This window comes from Peromyscus eremicus, chromosome 10, assembly GCF_949786415.1.
Source record: "Peromyscus eremicus chromosome 10, PerEre_H2_v1, whole genome shotgun sequence".
Lineage (NCBI taxonomy): Eukaryota > Metazoa > Chordata > Mammalia > Rodentia > Cricetidae > Peromyscus > Peromyscus eremicus.
This window is the reverse complement of record NC_081426.1, coordinates 67,953,471-67,970,779: the sequence shown is the minus strand read 5'-3', so window position 1 is coordinate 67,970,779 and position 17,309 is coordinate 67,953,471. Positions and strand designations below refer to the sequence as shown.

The following is a 17,309-nucleotide window of genomic DNA, read 5'->3' as shown; positions in this document are numbered from 1 at the left end:
ATCTTTGTGAGTTTGAAACCAGCCTGGTCTACACAGCAAGTTCCAAGACAGCCAGGGCTACACAGAGAGATCCTGTCTCCAAAAAAACTCCCAAACAGCAAAACACTTCTCCTTGGGTACAGTGTCGTACAATGATGTGTTTAAAATTAGATTAAAAGAGTTAGGGTGTAGCTCAGTGATAAGAGGGTCGTGACGAGCATATTTGTGAGGCCTTGGGCTCAATCCCCATCACTGCAAAGCAAGTACATAAGTAAGTTTTAAAAAATACTTTAGATTAAGATGCCTGTCAGTTAAACAGCCTCAGTCTATGACTCCGGAGTGTCTCACCCAGTAGAGTATATGACATCTGAGTAAGTTGTGGCTGAAGACATAGGGTGTGCAGGATGCATGAAGTGCTCAATGGGTGCAATCCATAGCACCTGCAATTCCGGCACTTGGGAGATTGAGTTAGGAGAGTCAGAAGTGCAAGGTCACCCTCTGGTACATAATGACTTCAAGGCACCCAGGACTCCATGAGACCCTGACTCAACACACGAAACAAAAAAAAACCCAAAAACCAAAAAACAAACAAACAAAACCCAAGTAAAAAACAAGTACCTCAGCTAATAAGCAGTAGACCCAAGTTTTTCTCTCAGTGCTGGGAGCTGAATGCAGAGTCTCAGATGCTCTAGGCATGCACTCAACTACCCAACTGCATCCCAGCCCAGAATGTGTCCCACCATAGGGACATGGAGGTTTTCAGTTGCCAGGGCAATGGTGCTCTTTTTCACTCTTGGGTCTCCTTTCATCCAATGCCTCTACTTCCCTTTGACCCCAACTGGGTATTTCCTTTAACCTGAGCTATCTGAGGTGCAACTTTAATCATAGCATCTTTTGGCTTTGCTCTACTAGTTGAAACAGACCCAGGCCTATGTGAACACTGAATAATGATAGAGTGAGGCTGCTTCTTGCAGTAGTACCCGGCCTAGGGCATGTCTGTATGCATAAGTATAAAAATATTTTATTTCCTGATTTTTTTTTCATTACAAATGTCAAAAAAGAGAATTCAATCAAAGAAGTTTCCAAGCTTATTATTAGGCTGGTTTGCAGGGCAAGCAAGGCACTGGTTATGTAACTGGAGATACTGGTGATAAAATTCGGAATATTAATTAATTCCAGCACACTCCTTTCTCCCTAGAACCACCGGTGTGATACTGTACATTCATGTTATTTTCAGAGGTATCTGTTTTTATTGACATGTAACATTTATTCAAAACCTGTGCTATCCCACAGCACTCGGTCCCGTTCACTGTTCCCAGCCACAGACGGTCATTTTTCTTCCTGTACAAGAGTGAGAGAGAGGGAAAGGAGGGGAACGGTTGTGGGTGTGGGGGTGGGTGGGGGAGCATGCATGCATGCCAAGCGGTTTATACTCCCGGTCAGCGTGACCATAAATCAGCTTGGAGACGCCCAATTACTGGTTATCATTTGGTTGGTTCTGTGAAGCTCGGCAGAAAGCGGATCCCTCAAGCCCGGGTCTTCTGGGAATGTCTTCTCCAGGAGCATTGCCCTGCCCAGTGGACACTCTGCAGTGGAACAGGGAATGTCAAGCATTCCCACAGCAAGCATCCGTTCGTCCATCGCTGTCTCAGTGTCTCTAGGAGTGGAATCTGTCACCTGGCTTGCATTCTTCACCATGAAGGCTGCCTCAAAACAAAAATGGAAGGAAGGCTTTCCTATGCTTCGGGTAGGAGACAAATGTGCTCTTGTAGAACGTGTGGTTGAAGAATGCAGACAGGGCTTGGCTGAAGAAGACATACGTCACCACCAGCCACCAAGTTAAGTTGTGGAACCCAAAGGTGACAGCCATGGAGATGTAGATCATCAGCTCTGCTAGGTAGTTAGCCGAAGACACATATTCGAACCAGTCTCCGAAGGGGATCCTGTGCTGGCAGTGAAGGATCATACCTGAAACGGAACGATGACGTTGTTTTACCACCCCGCTTCCGAAACCACTGACAGAAACTCTACCAAGCATCACACTCAGTATGAAAAACCACCACCCTGTCACATTTCCACTGTCCACCAACCATAAAGCCAGGCATGGTGTTGCATGGCTTTAATCCTAGCACTTGGAAGGCACAGGCAGGTGGATCTCTGTGAGTTCAAGGCCAGCCAGTGCTGTACAGTGAGACGATGTCTCAGGAAAAGAAAAGGCCTGCTGGGCATCGTGGAGCACACTTTTAATCCCATCACTCAAGAGGCAAAGGCAGGTGGATCTCTGTGAGTTTGAGGCCAGTCTGGTCTACAGAGCGAGATCCAGGACAGCCAGGGATATACTAGTGTCCCTGTCTTAAAACAACAATAACAATAAAACAAAACAAAACTAAACAAACCTGAAAAAGCCCATCCGTTTCTCACAAGCACACAAGCTCAGACGCCAGAGTCAGGGGACACAAGTTCAAATCCTGACTCTCCCACTTGGTATCTGTGTCACTTCATGGAAATGGCTTAATTTCACTGTGCCTCAGTTTCCTCATCTATAAAACAAGAATACTGCAAACTGCACCCAGGCTAACTCAGAAGTCTTCCCTTCTGCTGGGTCCCACTACTCTACCTTAATGTGAATTTTCCACATGCTGATCAGACACATGTGTGCGGTGTTGTCCCCAGAGGTGGGTTCAGGACAGAATCACAGACCATCAGAGCTAGATCTGCCATCTCATTTTACCAATGGGAGGATCACGATTCAGGAAGGTGTCTTGTCGAAAGTGAGTATCTGATATCGACCAGGGCATGAAAGACAGGAATGAAGGGACAGAGAAAGCCACCCTCTGAGGACTGGAGCCCATGGGGGGGGGGGAGGCGGCGCCAGAAGAGACCTCACCTTTTTTGTTTCTCCTGAGATTGCTGAGAATGACGTGGCACTTATACTGATGGGCAGATGACCAGAAGAACATCATCATTCCCAGGATGTGGAACCACCGAGCCTGGAGCAGTACACTCTTCTCCAGCACATAGACTACGGAAACAGGAATTGCCCCGTTAGCCGATGCTGCAGAATTCCACAGCTTTTGTATTATATTATCATAATATTGCTTCTGGACAGCGAGAGCTGCTTCTCAAGTCTCCACAGCTCCGGGGGTCACAGGCAGAGACCTAGCGACATTTTCTCGCGAACATTCTTCAAATGCTTCTGGCGAGAACTCAACCCATTCCCGAGTGACTGACTGTGCGGTGAGGTGTTTTGTGCCTCTACGACTGAGTCTCCTTTTAAGTCTTCTTGCTCACATTTTTCCCATCAAGGAAAACATTCTCTAAAGAAACATCTCCCGGAGCTGCCACCCAGAGCAGCTGGAAGGGAGATCTTGAATACAGAAAGCTAAGCTAACGCACGCATGGTGGTTATATGCCTGTCATCCTAGTACTTGGGAAGCTGAGGCAAGAGAATCACGAGTTCAAGGCCAGCCAAGTACATAGGAGTTCAAGGCTGACTTGGACTACATGATACCCACCCCTGCAAATATGAGAGAGAACAAGAGAGAGAAAAAGAGAGCAAGAGAGAGAGAGAGAGAGAGAGAGAGAGAGAGAGAGAGAGAGAACATACATGCACTGTGCTGCCTAGTTCTGTCTACTAGAGAGACTTTCTGAGGTAAAAGGTGAGTGGTCTCTCATAAAGAGAAGAAACTTAAACACTGAGAATATAAAAACAAGTCCTTTCTGGATTAGAGATTGGAGTCTGAGAGACTGCTTCCAAAGCGGAAGTGCTGGACGCGCAGCCCTCCTTTTGGTGAAGCAGCGGAAGGGGAGGCGGGCAGACAAAGGATTCCAAGAGCAAGCCACCGGCACCGGAAAAGCAAATGGACCGACAGCCTGGTCTTAACTGAAGACGCAAAACCTGTCCATTGAAAACTGGCAAAAGCCCGGGACCCTGGAGCGCAGGCAAAACCCTAAAAAGCGAAATCAGGTAAGAGCACCAAGGTCATGCCACTCTATATGGAAACCCACAAGTGGGGATCAGTCGAGGAGAACTAACGGCTAACAAGAATCCGCCAAACTCACCTGTGGCAATCTCAGTTCTAAACCCGGTTCTCCTGGACTGCAGACACTCCTTTCACTTACATAAGGACCCTGTGAGGTCAGTCCGTGCCCCTGATCACTGACAGAGGTTTCCGAGCGGGAGAAACCCTGTCAAGCGGACATAGGCCCAGCAGACATTCAAACCTACAGTATTTCTCTCAGATCCTACCGACGCCAAATGGAGTATTTCCCACCGTGGTGGTGAGTTTTGATTTGTGTGTTTTTGAGATGCAGTCTGGCTGTGTAGACCTGGGTAACCCGGAATTCAGTATATAGGCAAAGCTGGCTTTGAACTTGAAGTGATCCTGTTGGCTTCGTGCCACAGGTGCCGGGATTATAGGAGTGAGCTACCATGTCTGCCTAAGATACACAAGCCCACCGCCGGCCAAGCATTCTCCCAGCCAAACCTCTTCAGTAAGCTGCTTCTTGCCGCCTGTCTGGTCTCAACAACGAGGAGGAGTAACTAATCCAATCTACTGTCCCAGTGGCTCCAGCGGACCCTAGGAGGGGTGAGCAGATGAAGGAGAAGCAGCCGCACAAAGGAGTGCTTGGAGAGACAGCTTTGTGGGTGTCCTGGCTGCCTTTTTTTTTTTGACCATTTTTAAGGAGCAAAAAAGTAGAACCTGGGCTCCAGCCACAGAAGCAGCTCAGAAAAGTGAGGTAATCAGACAGACAGAAAGCTAGTGGGCAACCAAGGAGTTCTGGAAAGTTCGTCTGGGCGAAAAGCCACGGTAACTGGCTGGGCATCTGAACGCCGTAGCGGAAGACATGGGAGGAAAAACCGACTCCTTTAATGATATGGTGGTTGAATGAGAAGTGCCTTCCACGCTTGGTCTCTAGCTGGTGACACTGTCTGTGAAGGGTCAGGGGGTGCAGCCTGGCTGGAGGAAGACCATCGCTAGAAGTGAGACTTGAGACTATGTACTGCTGTGGTTTATGCTCATTGTTAATTAAAAAAATTAGGCTAATAGCAGGGCAAGAAGAGATTGGGTGAGACAGCCTGACACAGAGAGAAAATGGGAGGAAGAAGGGCAGAGTCAGGGGAGTTCGGGGAGATGACAGCCAGTTGCCCAGCAAACAGGATGTGGAAAAAAATGAGGTAACAAGCCATGAGCCATGTGGCAAAGCATAAATAGAAATATGGGTTAATTTAAGTATAAGAGGTAGCTAGTAACAAGCCTGAGCTATCGGCCGAGCATTTGTATTGTAATTAATATAAGCCTCTGAGTGACGACTTGGGATTGGGTGGTCAGGACAGGAAATATCCATTTAAAATATCCCCTCTCCCTACTTCCAGCTCTCTCTGCTTCATATTTATGGTTGAGGTGTGACCTCTCAGCTTCCTGCTCCTGCAGGCTTGCTGCTGTGCCTCAACACTATGATGGACGAAACCATCTGTAACTGTGAGCTAAAATAATGATCTTCCTCCCGGGAATTATCTTGGCCATAGTATGTTACCACAGCAACAGGAAAGTAACTAATACAACGAAGTCCAGAGGACCTAGAAAAGATGCTGCCTGAATGGCTGGAACCGGTAAACAATTCACAAGTTAAGAAGCAATCTGGTCAATAAACCCGCCTTTCAAAGAACTTTTATAGTCTCAGGAAGTGCATTCCAGCAACAGAGCGGACTCTGGAGCACTCCGAGACTGAAATCAAACAAGGCTCAATCACTGATAGATGGAAATACAAATCTCCGTTTCGACTTATGATACAGGACATGGAGAATAGGGTCACGGAAGATCTGGGCTGAAAGCCCACCGCTTCAAGGTCAAGTTAACCTCAGCACGGAAACAGTCATTCCAGCCACCCAAAGGGACTAGAGTTCTATATGATCTGCACGGATTGTTTTCATGAAACTGATAGTCATACATGTTAATGTAGCATCCAAATAAAAGAGCAAGCCACCTCACTTTCTTCTCGAATACGAAGGTCTGCTTTCCTCTTCCTGGCTAGAGAGCACTCGGAAACCTCAAGGCCATTTCCATTTACTGCCAGACTTGGTTTTCCTCTTCCCTCAGGCTGTGCGTCCCACATGAAGAAAGACTTTGTTAGGAGGGCAGCCATCCCAAGAATTAATGGCAAGAGAATGGTCTGTGTTCCTTCTTCAGATGAGAACTACTCACCACAAGCCCCTCCCTCATCTTACTTTCTGTGGTTTAATCCCACAGGGTGACTTCTCCCCCCCACCCCCCCGTGCACCCCCAGACAACTGAGGCCACTTCCTTTGATGCCCCCTCTCCTGCTCCTTTGGAGGTCTCATGCCTCCTGTTCAGAGTTTAGCTATTTTTCTGACCTCTCTACAGGTGAACCCCACACAGCTTAACTCCACCGTCCTCAAACAGAGTCTCAAGAATGCTTTGTACCTTACCGTGGTCACTGAAGGCACAGCCGCTTATGCTGGCGTTTCTCAGGTTTTAGCAGTCACGGCCAACGTAGCTACCTTTGGACAGGATGACTTTTGAATGTGCTGCAAGGACCACTCACCATTCTTGTCATCCATGGGCGCTTGGCTCAGGACAGTTAGGCCAACCAGGACATAGTAGACGAGCCCGAAACAGTACTGCACGACGTGAATCACGGCGTTAGAGAAGATGCTGATGTAGAAACACTCAAAGAGTCTCCGCAGGCTGTGGACCCAGACGGACACCAGCACCAAGAAGGTAGACAGGGCCAGCTCGCCCACTGCAATCAGAAGGCGACACAGTCAGTGTCTCCTCCAGCTTTAAGGCAAGTGTTCAGTGTACCCACCTGAAACCGAGCCTTACATAAGATCAGAGTCCGAGGGCTGGAGAGGCCATTCAAACTAATGTTTTCCTCTTTCGAGCTGTGAGGACCCAGGCTGAATGACAGCCATGTGGTCCGTGAGTGGCAGGGTGGTGGGAAGAGAGGACAGAACCCATCTCTGACTCTACTTTATCATGTAAGAGCCACATGGACATCATGACGAAGGCTCTGTGTGCCCAGGACTCAGGATCCATGGCTCTCCAGTTCCTGTGCCAAGTGCTCGATGCAGATGGTCAGGGAGAGGTCCATGGTGATGTTGGAAATGCTATCTGGTGGGCTCCTGGGGCCACACCCACCCACAAAGGCAGAGACAGAGGAGGGGATCCAACGGGTGAGTACTCCTTTTCAGACTTAAAAAATAAAGGATGGGAGAAGGGCTGGGTGTCGAAGCACTTGCCTAGCATTTGGGAGGCCTTGGACTCCATCTCCAGTGCTGCCAAAAGAAAAAGAAAGGAGAAATTACACTTTTAGAGAGTCCCAAGGTCCCACCTTCCTGGAGGCCCTTTATTACATGCTCCAAGTTAATGTGAAGAAAGCTCATGTTTAAAATATCATAAAGTCCAGTCTGTCTTTTTAAAAAGAGTAACACAGACGCAATCACGGACACAATTACACAGCTTGGTAAATTTTTACTAATTCCCACATATTACTAGTAACCAGATTAAGAACTAGGACTTGACCAGCAACCCCTAGTGTTCCTTTCTAAGCATGACCCTGCTTCAGGCTGCCCCAAGGTTAAGGACTCTGTTCTAAATTCTAACAGCATAGATTTGCTTTGTTCTTTTTGTAGTTTAAGTAAGTTAAAACCCAGGTTTTTTTTTTAACTCTTTATGAACAGGTTAAAACAAGGAAAGCTCCTCAAATCTAACCTTCCGAATACATGAACATGCTAAGCAACAAAGGGGTGCCCATGCATTAGGACCCCCGACCCCTTCCACACAGCCCTTACATGCTGCTACGGCCAGTTTAAATGCTGTTTTGTAAGGATCTGGCCAGCAACTATTCACAGTTTCATTATTTAACTGAAGATGCACAACACAGTCTTTTTTAATTTTTAACTAATTTATTTACTCGCATGTGTGTGTGTGTGTGTGTGTGTTGAAGATGTCAGAGGACAGACAACTTGTAAGAAAGAGTCTTGTGGGTCCTGCAGATGGATGTTAGATCATCATGCCTGGTGGTAAACACCTTTATCTACTGATCCATCACACCAGTCCCCAGACCTTTTAAATGTTTATCAAAAAGTAATCTTTAAAAATCAAATTTCTGTGGGCCCCGAGGTATAACTCTGGCTGCAGCTGTATAGATGATAAATGTTTCAATGCAAACTCAGGGATTTCCAAAGCTTCCCTGGCACGTGCAAGGCCTCTTTGTGAGCTTATCAGCACACTAAAGCTAACGGTATCAGAGGGAGAACAGCTGGTCCTCATTCAGCCCAGGCTTACCAGGCGGCAGACCAGAACCTTCCCCTGGACTCTGCCACAGCTCAGTGAGGACTTGGGGCCAATCAACCACACAAACTCTGTCTGCCCTCCACTTCCCAGGCCCTGCGGAGGGCCCTGATTGGCGAGAACTGCAGACAGGTACCAGGAACAGGCTAGAGAGCCAAATTACCTTGGAACTGCGTGGCCCCAAGAGTTCTGAGCAAAGCGTGAAGCCAGTCTGGAAAAGGTACTCCCAGGAAGAGAGATTGAGAAAGGAACCAGAGGAGGAAGCCATTCCACAGCACGGAGATGACGTAGAAATGAGAAAAATACCTGCAACGGGAGGAAGAGTTAGGTAACCCTCAGCTAAAACCTCCATGAGTCCCCAGAAGATTATAAGTTCCTCTATGCGCCCCTCCCTGCTCCCCTAACCTCCCCGCCCCCAATCTCAAAATGATTTTCGGTTCTAATCAGAACCTGAATTCTGCAGGTGGAAATGTTTCAAAATGTACTTCCAGATCATGAGACTGTTTACATTGGAGTGTAAAAGGATCAGTTAACAGTCTCTCATCTCCGGGTAACAAGAGTGCGCCCCCCCCCCCCGCCCCCCACCTCGAGTTCTCAGAAGGAGCCGCAAGCTTCCTGCACAGGAGATCTATGGAAGTCTTTTAGATCCCAAACCTGGGTCGCAGTAACAGCCTGAGCCACACAACTGCTGTGGTGCAAGAGTCACGCAACCAGACTCAGAGCTGGAAGGACGCTTCCAAGGTGGATGCTAGAAATTGAACTTGGTCCTCTGAAACCGCAGCGCATGCTCTTAACTGCTAAGCCATCTTTCCAGTTTCATTTACTTTATTCCAAAAATTTTAAATTTATTATCACCTGTTATTATTCTGCTGTTACAGAAGTTTGATTTCCAGCACCCACATCAGGCAGCTCATAACTCCATAACTTCAGTTAAACTAGCTGGTCAGCGATTCTCATCTTCCCGATAGTACAGGTGTATGTACTATGTCTGGCTTTTATGTGTGTGCTAGGGATCGAACTCAGATCTTCACATGCATATGTGGCAGGCACTTCACTAGCTGATCCATCTTCTTTCTCCTCCCACCTTCCAAATTAATTTTTTATAAAATAAAAAAAGATTACAATAAAGCCTATAAACCTATGTGGTGGTGAATCACTTACAATGTAAATAAACATAAAGGCACAAACCAATGAAAGGAAATTAGCCATGCTAGTTTAATGTAAAAGAGGATGCTGATTTGCTAAAACAAAGGCATTTAATATGGCATGAGGACCACTGAGGCATCTGTGACAGCGAGCTCCAGCAATCCTCCTGTGCCTGCCAGCTACAGCACTGGCATTCGAGGTCTGCACATGGCCACATCTCTCTTTGTTACTCAGGTATCTAGGAATTCTAATTCAGGTCCTCAAGTTGGCACTGAGCCACCTCCCGGTTCCCTCTCAGGTTCCTCCGAGGTCCACTCTCCTACGCTTTTTCTATACAGATCGAGGATTTCTTATCTGAAACACCTGGGATGTGTGAACATATGCTGACAGAGAATGTGGAGGGTGAGACCCACTTCTAAACACAGAATGTACTTATATACCTCATACTTTATGTACCTCATATGCTAAAGGTGAGCTCATATGACTCATACCGTTATGTGCATCTGCTGTGTGACCATCACCAATCCCATGAAGGTAGGTGTGGAATTTTTTCCACATGGGGCACTGTATCAGCATGCAAGAGTTTTGGGTATTGAAGCACTTCTTTTTTCTTTTTTCTTCTGAGTTAGGCATACTTAAATGTATTTTTGAGTTAAGCATATTTTGAGTTACGCATGCTCAGTTTGGAATTTTTTCCTCTATTCAAATCAATGCAGGTGATCACATGACCTCCTTTGGGCTTTCATACATCAATAATATATGCTCCTTTTCTTCTTTTCACTTTGGCTTATGACAGTCAAAAATAACCTGGAGCAAAAAAGGATTGGCTACAGACAGGCTCAGAAGTCCTTCCACACAGACCAGAGCATGCCTGTGAAAGAAGTCATAGCTCTAGCCCACACCCATGCCATGCCAGTGACCCAGGGACAAACCCTGATCTAATCCAGTCGCCCTGCTGCAGCCCGCTCCAACCTCCCGGCAGCTGGCAAACCCCACCAGGAGCGCCCTTGCGGGCTCCACAGATACATTCCCATCCACCCACCAGTTCAGAATCCATCTGAAGAGAGGCCTCATTCTCTCAAAAGTGCGTGCATCAAAGCCGTTTGCCTCCATAGCTCCTGGCCTCAGCTGTGTTCCAGGCCATCCTGAAGACACACTGGCCAGAACTGAGCACGGGTGTGGACTGAGCACTGGGACCCAGCAGAGGGCTAAGAACATGTTTAACCTCCTGCTTTGCAGGTGCTGGAGAGAGGGAAGGGCTAGATGCTTTGCCTATTTTTTTTTTTCCCTTGGGTAAATATTTACAGCCTACTTGAAATGTGTTAGGCCAAGTTCCAGGAGCCTGAACTTGAAGGATGAAGACAGAACTGGTCCCTGCCTTAATGGAAGTCCCCTTTTAGTGAGGACTTGGTAATGCTGCAGGCATCTACCATAACATCTGATCAGGAAATAGAGCAGAAGGGATGCTATTCTGGATGGGTGGTTGGGATGGCCTTCCTGGAAGGGACATCTGTATAGAACATGCAATCCTTGCACACTTCCTTTTAAAAAAATTATAAACTTATTAAAAAAAAAACTTGTGAACAAAAATGTCACACACCAAAATGAACTAGACCCAAAGTCTATACAACTCAATAAACTTCTATATTGATAGAGTGGGCATTAGGAACGGAAGTTGTGGAGCTAGCTGTACATTATTATTTCACTTTCAGTATATAGTGTATTTTATGCACTTATCTGCCACCAAAACCAAACAAATCATGGCAGAATCAGAGCTAGAAAAACAATTAGTTCTAGATCCTCTTTTATAACTTGTGTCCATCACCTACATTCAGTACTTTCTCATCCTCTTTATTTGGCCTTTTTTCTTTTCTTTTCTTCATGTTATAATGTATCCACATGTACATGTGTTTGCATATACATATATCATTGGCTAGATTCTGCATATGAGAGACATGTAGTTTTTTTTTTTTCTTTCTTTCTGGGGTTACGTGATCTCACTATTATAATAGAGTCTAAGTCTAAACATTCTGCATAAAGTTAAAAGTTCTGCAGGAAAACAGATGGACCTAGAGTGTATAATACTAAGTGAGGTCACCCCATACACTTTCCAAGCAGAGGGAAAGCTGCAAGGGTACTTAGAGGGGTACATGTGGGGCGTGCTCCACCTGGGGCTCCCCTGTGGCTGTTGGCAGGACCTTGAGAAGAGGGCAGGGGACACAGGGCCCTGTAAGAATGCTGCTGGCTTTTGTAATGGGGATCCATTGAGGCATGCCAAAGTAAAACATTTTCAAAAGAAAATCATTATTCAGTCCTTCCCAGAGTTTCAAGACATCCATCTGAGGGGCTGGAGAGATGGCTTTAGCAATGAAGGGAACTTGCTGCTCTTCCAAAGGACCAAGGTTCCATTCCCAGCACCACATGGCAGCTCACAACCATCCAGTTCCAAGGATACACAACTCCCTCTTCTAGCCTCCAGGGGCGCCAGACATGCCCATGATGCCCAGGCATATATGCAGGCAAAACACCCCTAAACAAAAAATAATAATAATAAAACCCAAATAAAACACTCATCTATTGGTGACACAGAGACTATCCAGTTTTGAGAAAAAGGACGTACACTGGGACCTGGGAGAAGAGGCGTGGTCATGAAATCTCATCTTTACGACAATTCCATGGTTGGCGCTCTTCCCGTGGCAGATGGGGAATTAAGACTCTAAGAGGTTAAGTTCTTATCCAAGGTCACAGCAGTGGCAGCCGCTGGCTCTAGATGCAACAGAATGACTGGTGTTTATATCACATTGTTGCTCTCCTGCCTGTGGACAAGACTTGCTCGAACCTGTTTTCCTAGCCCTCTATCACACACAGCCAGTTTATGTGATCCCCATAGGCAAATGAATCAGTAGTTTCCAATGAATTACTGGGCTTCGCCTTACGGCTCTCCTAGTTCAGTGGCACTTTTGGTTTAAATACACACTGTATTGTTTTTCAGTCTGACATTTCATTCTGCTGTCTGAATGTCTTTCTATAGGAAACACTTTCTAGTCTTTCCAGGAGGTCCTATCTCTTGCTTGTATTTAGAGATAGCTAAGACTCAAACTACAGATCTCCAATTCCCACTGCCTCTGGGTGAAGACACACTCCTTCTTCCTCCTTCTGTAACTGGCTTCCTAGAAGTCCTGTCTTCCAGATCCCGGGAGCAGGGACACAGAGATCTTTCAGACTGTACAAGGTTTGGTGTGGGTACTCACTCCTTTGACTAACAACCACTTGGATGATTATTACAGGCTGTGGCTGACTGCGGGGAAGAGGAAGAAGGGTCTGTTGGGGAGTGTGGAATTATCATTTTATGTAAGGCAGGCATGGAAGGCCTCACTGAAGATACAAGAGCCAAGCCTTAACCCATGGGCCAGGTGAGAGGTAATGTGGAGGCTCTGAGGTAGGATGAGGACTGGTATAGGGAAGCCCTGAACTTCTGGAATAGGGCCAGTAGGAACAAGTCACAGGACGCAGAGTCAGAAGCGAGACAGGACTGTGTAGGGTTGGAATTACTCTATGGTTTGGAGTCCAGGAAACACAACCTTATTTAACATACATGTGCACCGAGTGCTGGAACTGGCCCTGGAGTTAAGTCAGGGAGCTGCGGGGTAATTAGGGCAGGGGAACTACCCAGGTGACTGGGCCTGTGCTAAGTGCTTTAATGCCACCCCAACCTTTGACACCTGAGGATACCATGATGCTTCAGCTGTAATCCACATGAGTACCGCCATCTTTCTCCTGGACTAACACAGCAGCCTCGCGCCCAGGCTTTCTCACACATGGTGCCATCCTTTTTATGTCCCATGATGCAATAGGCCCCCTTCCACCACAAAGCCCTCGGCAGCTTCCTCCCAATCGATCCTGGCCCACAAGGTTCTGCCAAGAGGCTCTCTCCCCACTTCACCCATCCTTCCTAGGTAGTCCGTGGTCCCCGTCCCGTCCCCCCCCCCCGTGTCCCCCCCCCCCCCCCCCCCCCGCTCAAAACTCTTATTCCTGATCAAATAACCTTGCTGGGGTCTCCTCTGGGGCACTTGAATGCCGCAGAAAAGATTTTGCTTCTCTGAAATTTGTTGACACATTTTTCTGTCTGCCTGTAAGCTTCACGGAGCCTAGACTAGCTTTGAGATTAACAGCAGGCCCTCTAGTAAAACTGGTACACTAAATGCACCAAGGACATGGTAAATGGCTCATTTACTGAAGAAACTAGGCTAACCACCATGCCAACGGAGCATCCAACCCCTTATCCTTTGTTTTAAACCTTCTAGTGGGAGGGCCTTTTCACCTCCAGGCATGAGATGAGGCTGCTATAGCTGAGATATCAAATGTAAATGCTGCTTGACAAAGGCTCTAGGCCCTTCTCAAAATGTCACCATAAGCATAAGATACATGGAGGACACTAAGAAAGTTAATTACATGGACATCTAGGTGATCCAGTTATTAAAAGTCACGTTTATACGATATGGAACCCATGCACTTGTTGTGCATTGAACAATGAACTCTAGAGGTGAATAACCACTACGTTTTTGTGGTTATGGAAACAATGCTGTTTCAAGGGGTCTCCAATGTTTTTTTTAATGTGTTATATTCTACCAAGCACTTGGAGACACTGATATTGTCCTGTGGTTGGTTGATGACATTCATAACTAAGGAAATGCTAACTTTTCAGCCAGAGGTTGATGAAGATAAAGATGTAACCTGTACCCAATCCCAGGTCCTGACTGCTTCTCGGGCTCTTAGACTCCAGGGCAGAAAACTGGGCAGTACCTGACCTGCAGAACCCAGTTCAGTGATAAGTTTCCATGCTACTTGGAGCTACTTTGAAGTTTTAGAAACAGAAGCGTTTCCGTCTACTGTGGAAGTCAAGAGCAATGAGGCGCTTGGGTCCTGGTCACTTATTTATACAGACTTTCTGGGGAGTCAATCAAAGCAAGAAAAGCAGCTGTTGCCTTGATTAAAAAAAACAAAACAAACAAACAAAAGATTCCCAAAACCCAAACAGCCAGTACCAGGCTGGAGAATAGAGCACAATATTCCAGGACCTTAGGTTTTATTCTTGCTTCCTTAGGAGAAAATAATCACAAACTAAATGACCTAAGTACTGCCATATGGGCAGAAGAAATGTGACTCACAGCTGCCCATTTGCAAGTGTCGAAGTCACAGGCTTATTATTTTTTTTTTATTTTCATTTCTGAGGACATTACACTTCGCACAAGGAAAAACTATTCAAAATATTTAAGTAATAAGCACACTGGCTAAGATTACCAAATATTATAAAATCTGGATTAACCAAGATATTACGAAGTGCTACCCTCTGGGGGTAAATCCACTGCCATTTGATCTCTCAGACATGACTCAGGTTGGTAGCTTGCCAACGAGGTACGCTGGAGGTTAAGCGTTTGGGATCTTACGCCAACAGATTGATTGAAGGCCTACATGCCACACTCACTGGTGTGACAAGCCTGAATGTGTACATTTGCGGGTGGGAATGGTGACAGTGGCGTGTCCCTCACAGGTCTGTCATGAGGACTATATGAAGCAAGGCATTTAGTGCTGGGAGTCTTGAGTATATGACACACACACACACACACACACACACACACACACACACACACACACGGCAATTCAGCTGTGGCTTCTAATTCCTCTAACTCACCCCCCCCCTTTTTTTCTTCTCTCATGAAAGTGCTAAGCAGTGTCAATGAAGATACTTTGGGAAACAGAGAGAAGTGTAAAGCTGGCGGTAGAATGTTACTTTGCCCATCTCTCCTCACCACCTTTTCATATACATGGGGAGACAGCCATTGAAAAGGAAATGGATCTACAAGGAGGAGGTGGGGGGATTTTTGTTGCCATCTGTTCTTCTGAGGGCCTGGCCACTTTCGATGCAATTGCCACCACCCTCCCCCCACCCCCATTTTCCTTTGCCGCAATTAAAAATGCCTTTCCTTATTGGCCTGGATTTGTTGTCCCTTCCCCAGCCCTGAAAAGTACAATTTAGGGGAAACAACGCCCTCCACCATCGCCTCAGAGCACCTGAACACCATGGAAGGTTCTGCTCTAGAACCCTGGAAGAAGGAAAGAATAATTATTTCACAACACTGCGGGAATTACAAGAAGCGCCGAGTGCCGAGAGTTCCAGGAGTGAATCCAAGGAAGGCCCACCTCTTTCCTGGCTGTTACATAATGACAGGCTTCAGTGTGACAGCTGATGAGCCCCATCCAGAGACAGAAAGGGCAGAAGTGATTTTTAAGCGTGCTTTTAAATCCAGGGACACTAGGACCTCCCTCAAAAGTCAGACAATAAATTCCTATATAGCCGGGCGGCGATGGTGGCGCACGCCTTTAATCCCAGCACTCGGGAGGCAGAGGCAGGCGGATCTCTGTGAGTTCGAGGCCAGCCTGGTCTCCAAAGTGAGTTCCAGGAGAGGCGCAAATCTACACAGAGAAACCCTGTCTCGAAAAACCAAAAAAAAAAAAAAACCAAAAACCAAAAACCAAAAAACAAAAAAACAAACCAAAAAAGCAGAAAGGAATATAGGCCAATCAAACCTGATCACAATAGGATGGATGTCAGGGGTTGCTCACGTTGTTAAAACTGAGCCTGTAAGAACAGTTCTTTCGGCCCTTATCTTTTTCCATTCATTCTTCACAATGATGTGTCTCCACTCTCAGACTGAACCCCTGACAGATCGCTCTCCAACAGTCAAGAGAGAGCTGAGGCCAAATAGTGTTCCTAGATAGTTTTACCATCATCTGCAGCGGTGGGCACTGTCTACAGACTTTGAAAATAAGCTAAATGAACCCATCACATTCCTTCACATTCAGTTCTAAATGCAAAGGTATGCTGCATTTCAAAGAAAAGACACAGCTTTACTCTCTTAGAATAGCGTTAAACTGACTTCTACCTCTACAGACTGAATTCAACGTGGAGCAAAAAAATGAGAAAACCATGGAACAAGTCTCACATATTCAGAGTAGATTCTTCTCTTTGTGCCCGGAAGATTTTAGTATTTCACAACTCTGTTACTGAACAAGGAGGAGGGGGTGCATCTTGGGCCAGCTTGCCGGCGCACCTGCTGAGATGCAGGCACGGGATGTCGGCGCTGCCCCAGCAGGGTACCCTCCGGACTTCTTTCCTGACTGTGACAGGTTGGGGAAATCGAGGAAGAGCCAGCCTCCATGTCCACAAACTTCCACGACCTCCAGTTAAGAGTTCCGGGAAGAGCAAGCGGAGAATTTGGGATAAGGTAGCTGGGGCGGACCCCTGGGGATGCTCAGTCATTTCCGGGGGCGGCTCCGGGCAGCCCCAGGCTCACGTGCCCGCGCCGCCTCTGCTGCCCCCTGCCGGGCGCGCCCCGCCACCGCGGTTACCTTTTGGGGACATCGAAGGCCCTGCAGACGGCGGGGCGCCGCGAGCCGGACAGCTTGGTCTTCCCGTAGCGGATGAGGTCCTGGAAGAGCGCGCAGCTCGGCAGCAGCCCGGCCGGCGCCAGCTGCAGGAGCAGCGCGAGCAGGAAGGCGGCGGCCAGCGCCAGCCACAGCGTGCGCAGCGGGTTCAGCGCCGAGAGCTCGGCCCCCGCCCAGCCAGCCATGGCCCGGGGAGCGGGCTACGCACGCGCGCGCGCCACCGCGCCGCCCTCCCTCCCGCCTCGGGGGCGCGCTTGGCGGTGACGCGACACCTGGGCGGGACGCGCGGCCCCGCCCCCGGGCTCTGCACACTGGAGCCGTGCTCCTGCCCAGCCGCGACACCCGGGACTGCGCTTTGGATTCTCACGGCCCCTGATCCTGCACAGACATTCCCAGATGCGACTCAAGCTTGAAATTCTG

General features: G+C 47.5%; 1 protein-coding gene across 1 annotated transcript; it reads right to left on the bottom strand.

The window, feature by feature from the left end:
- Positions 1 to 974: 974 nt before the first annotated feature.
- Positions 975 to 17,074, bottom strand: Srd5a3 (steroid 5 alpha-reductase 3). Its single transcript, XM_059275108.1, has 6 exons — positions 16,854 to 17,074; positions 8,461 to 8,603; positions 7,244 to 7,279; positions 6,547 to 6,744; positions 2,867 to 3,001; positions 975 to 1,947 (listed from the first exon to the last, which is right to left on the bottom strand). The coding sequence occupies exons 1-6, from the start codon at positions 17,072 to 17,074 to the stop codon at positions 1,688 to 1,690; spliced, it is 993 nt and encodes a 330-aa protein (XP_059131091.1). The 3' UTR covers positions 975 to 1,687.
- Between the last annotated feature and the right edge of the window lie 235 nt (positions 17,075 to 17,309).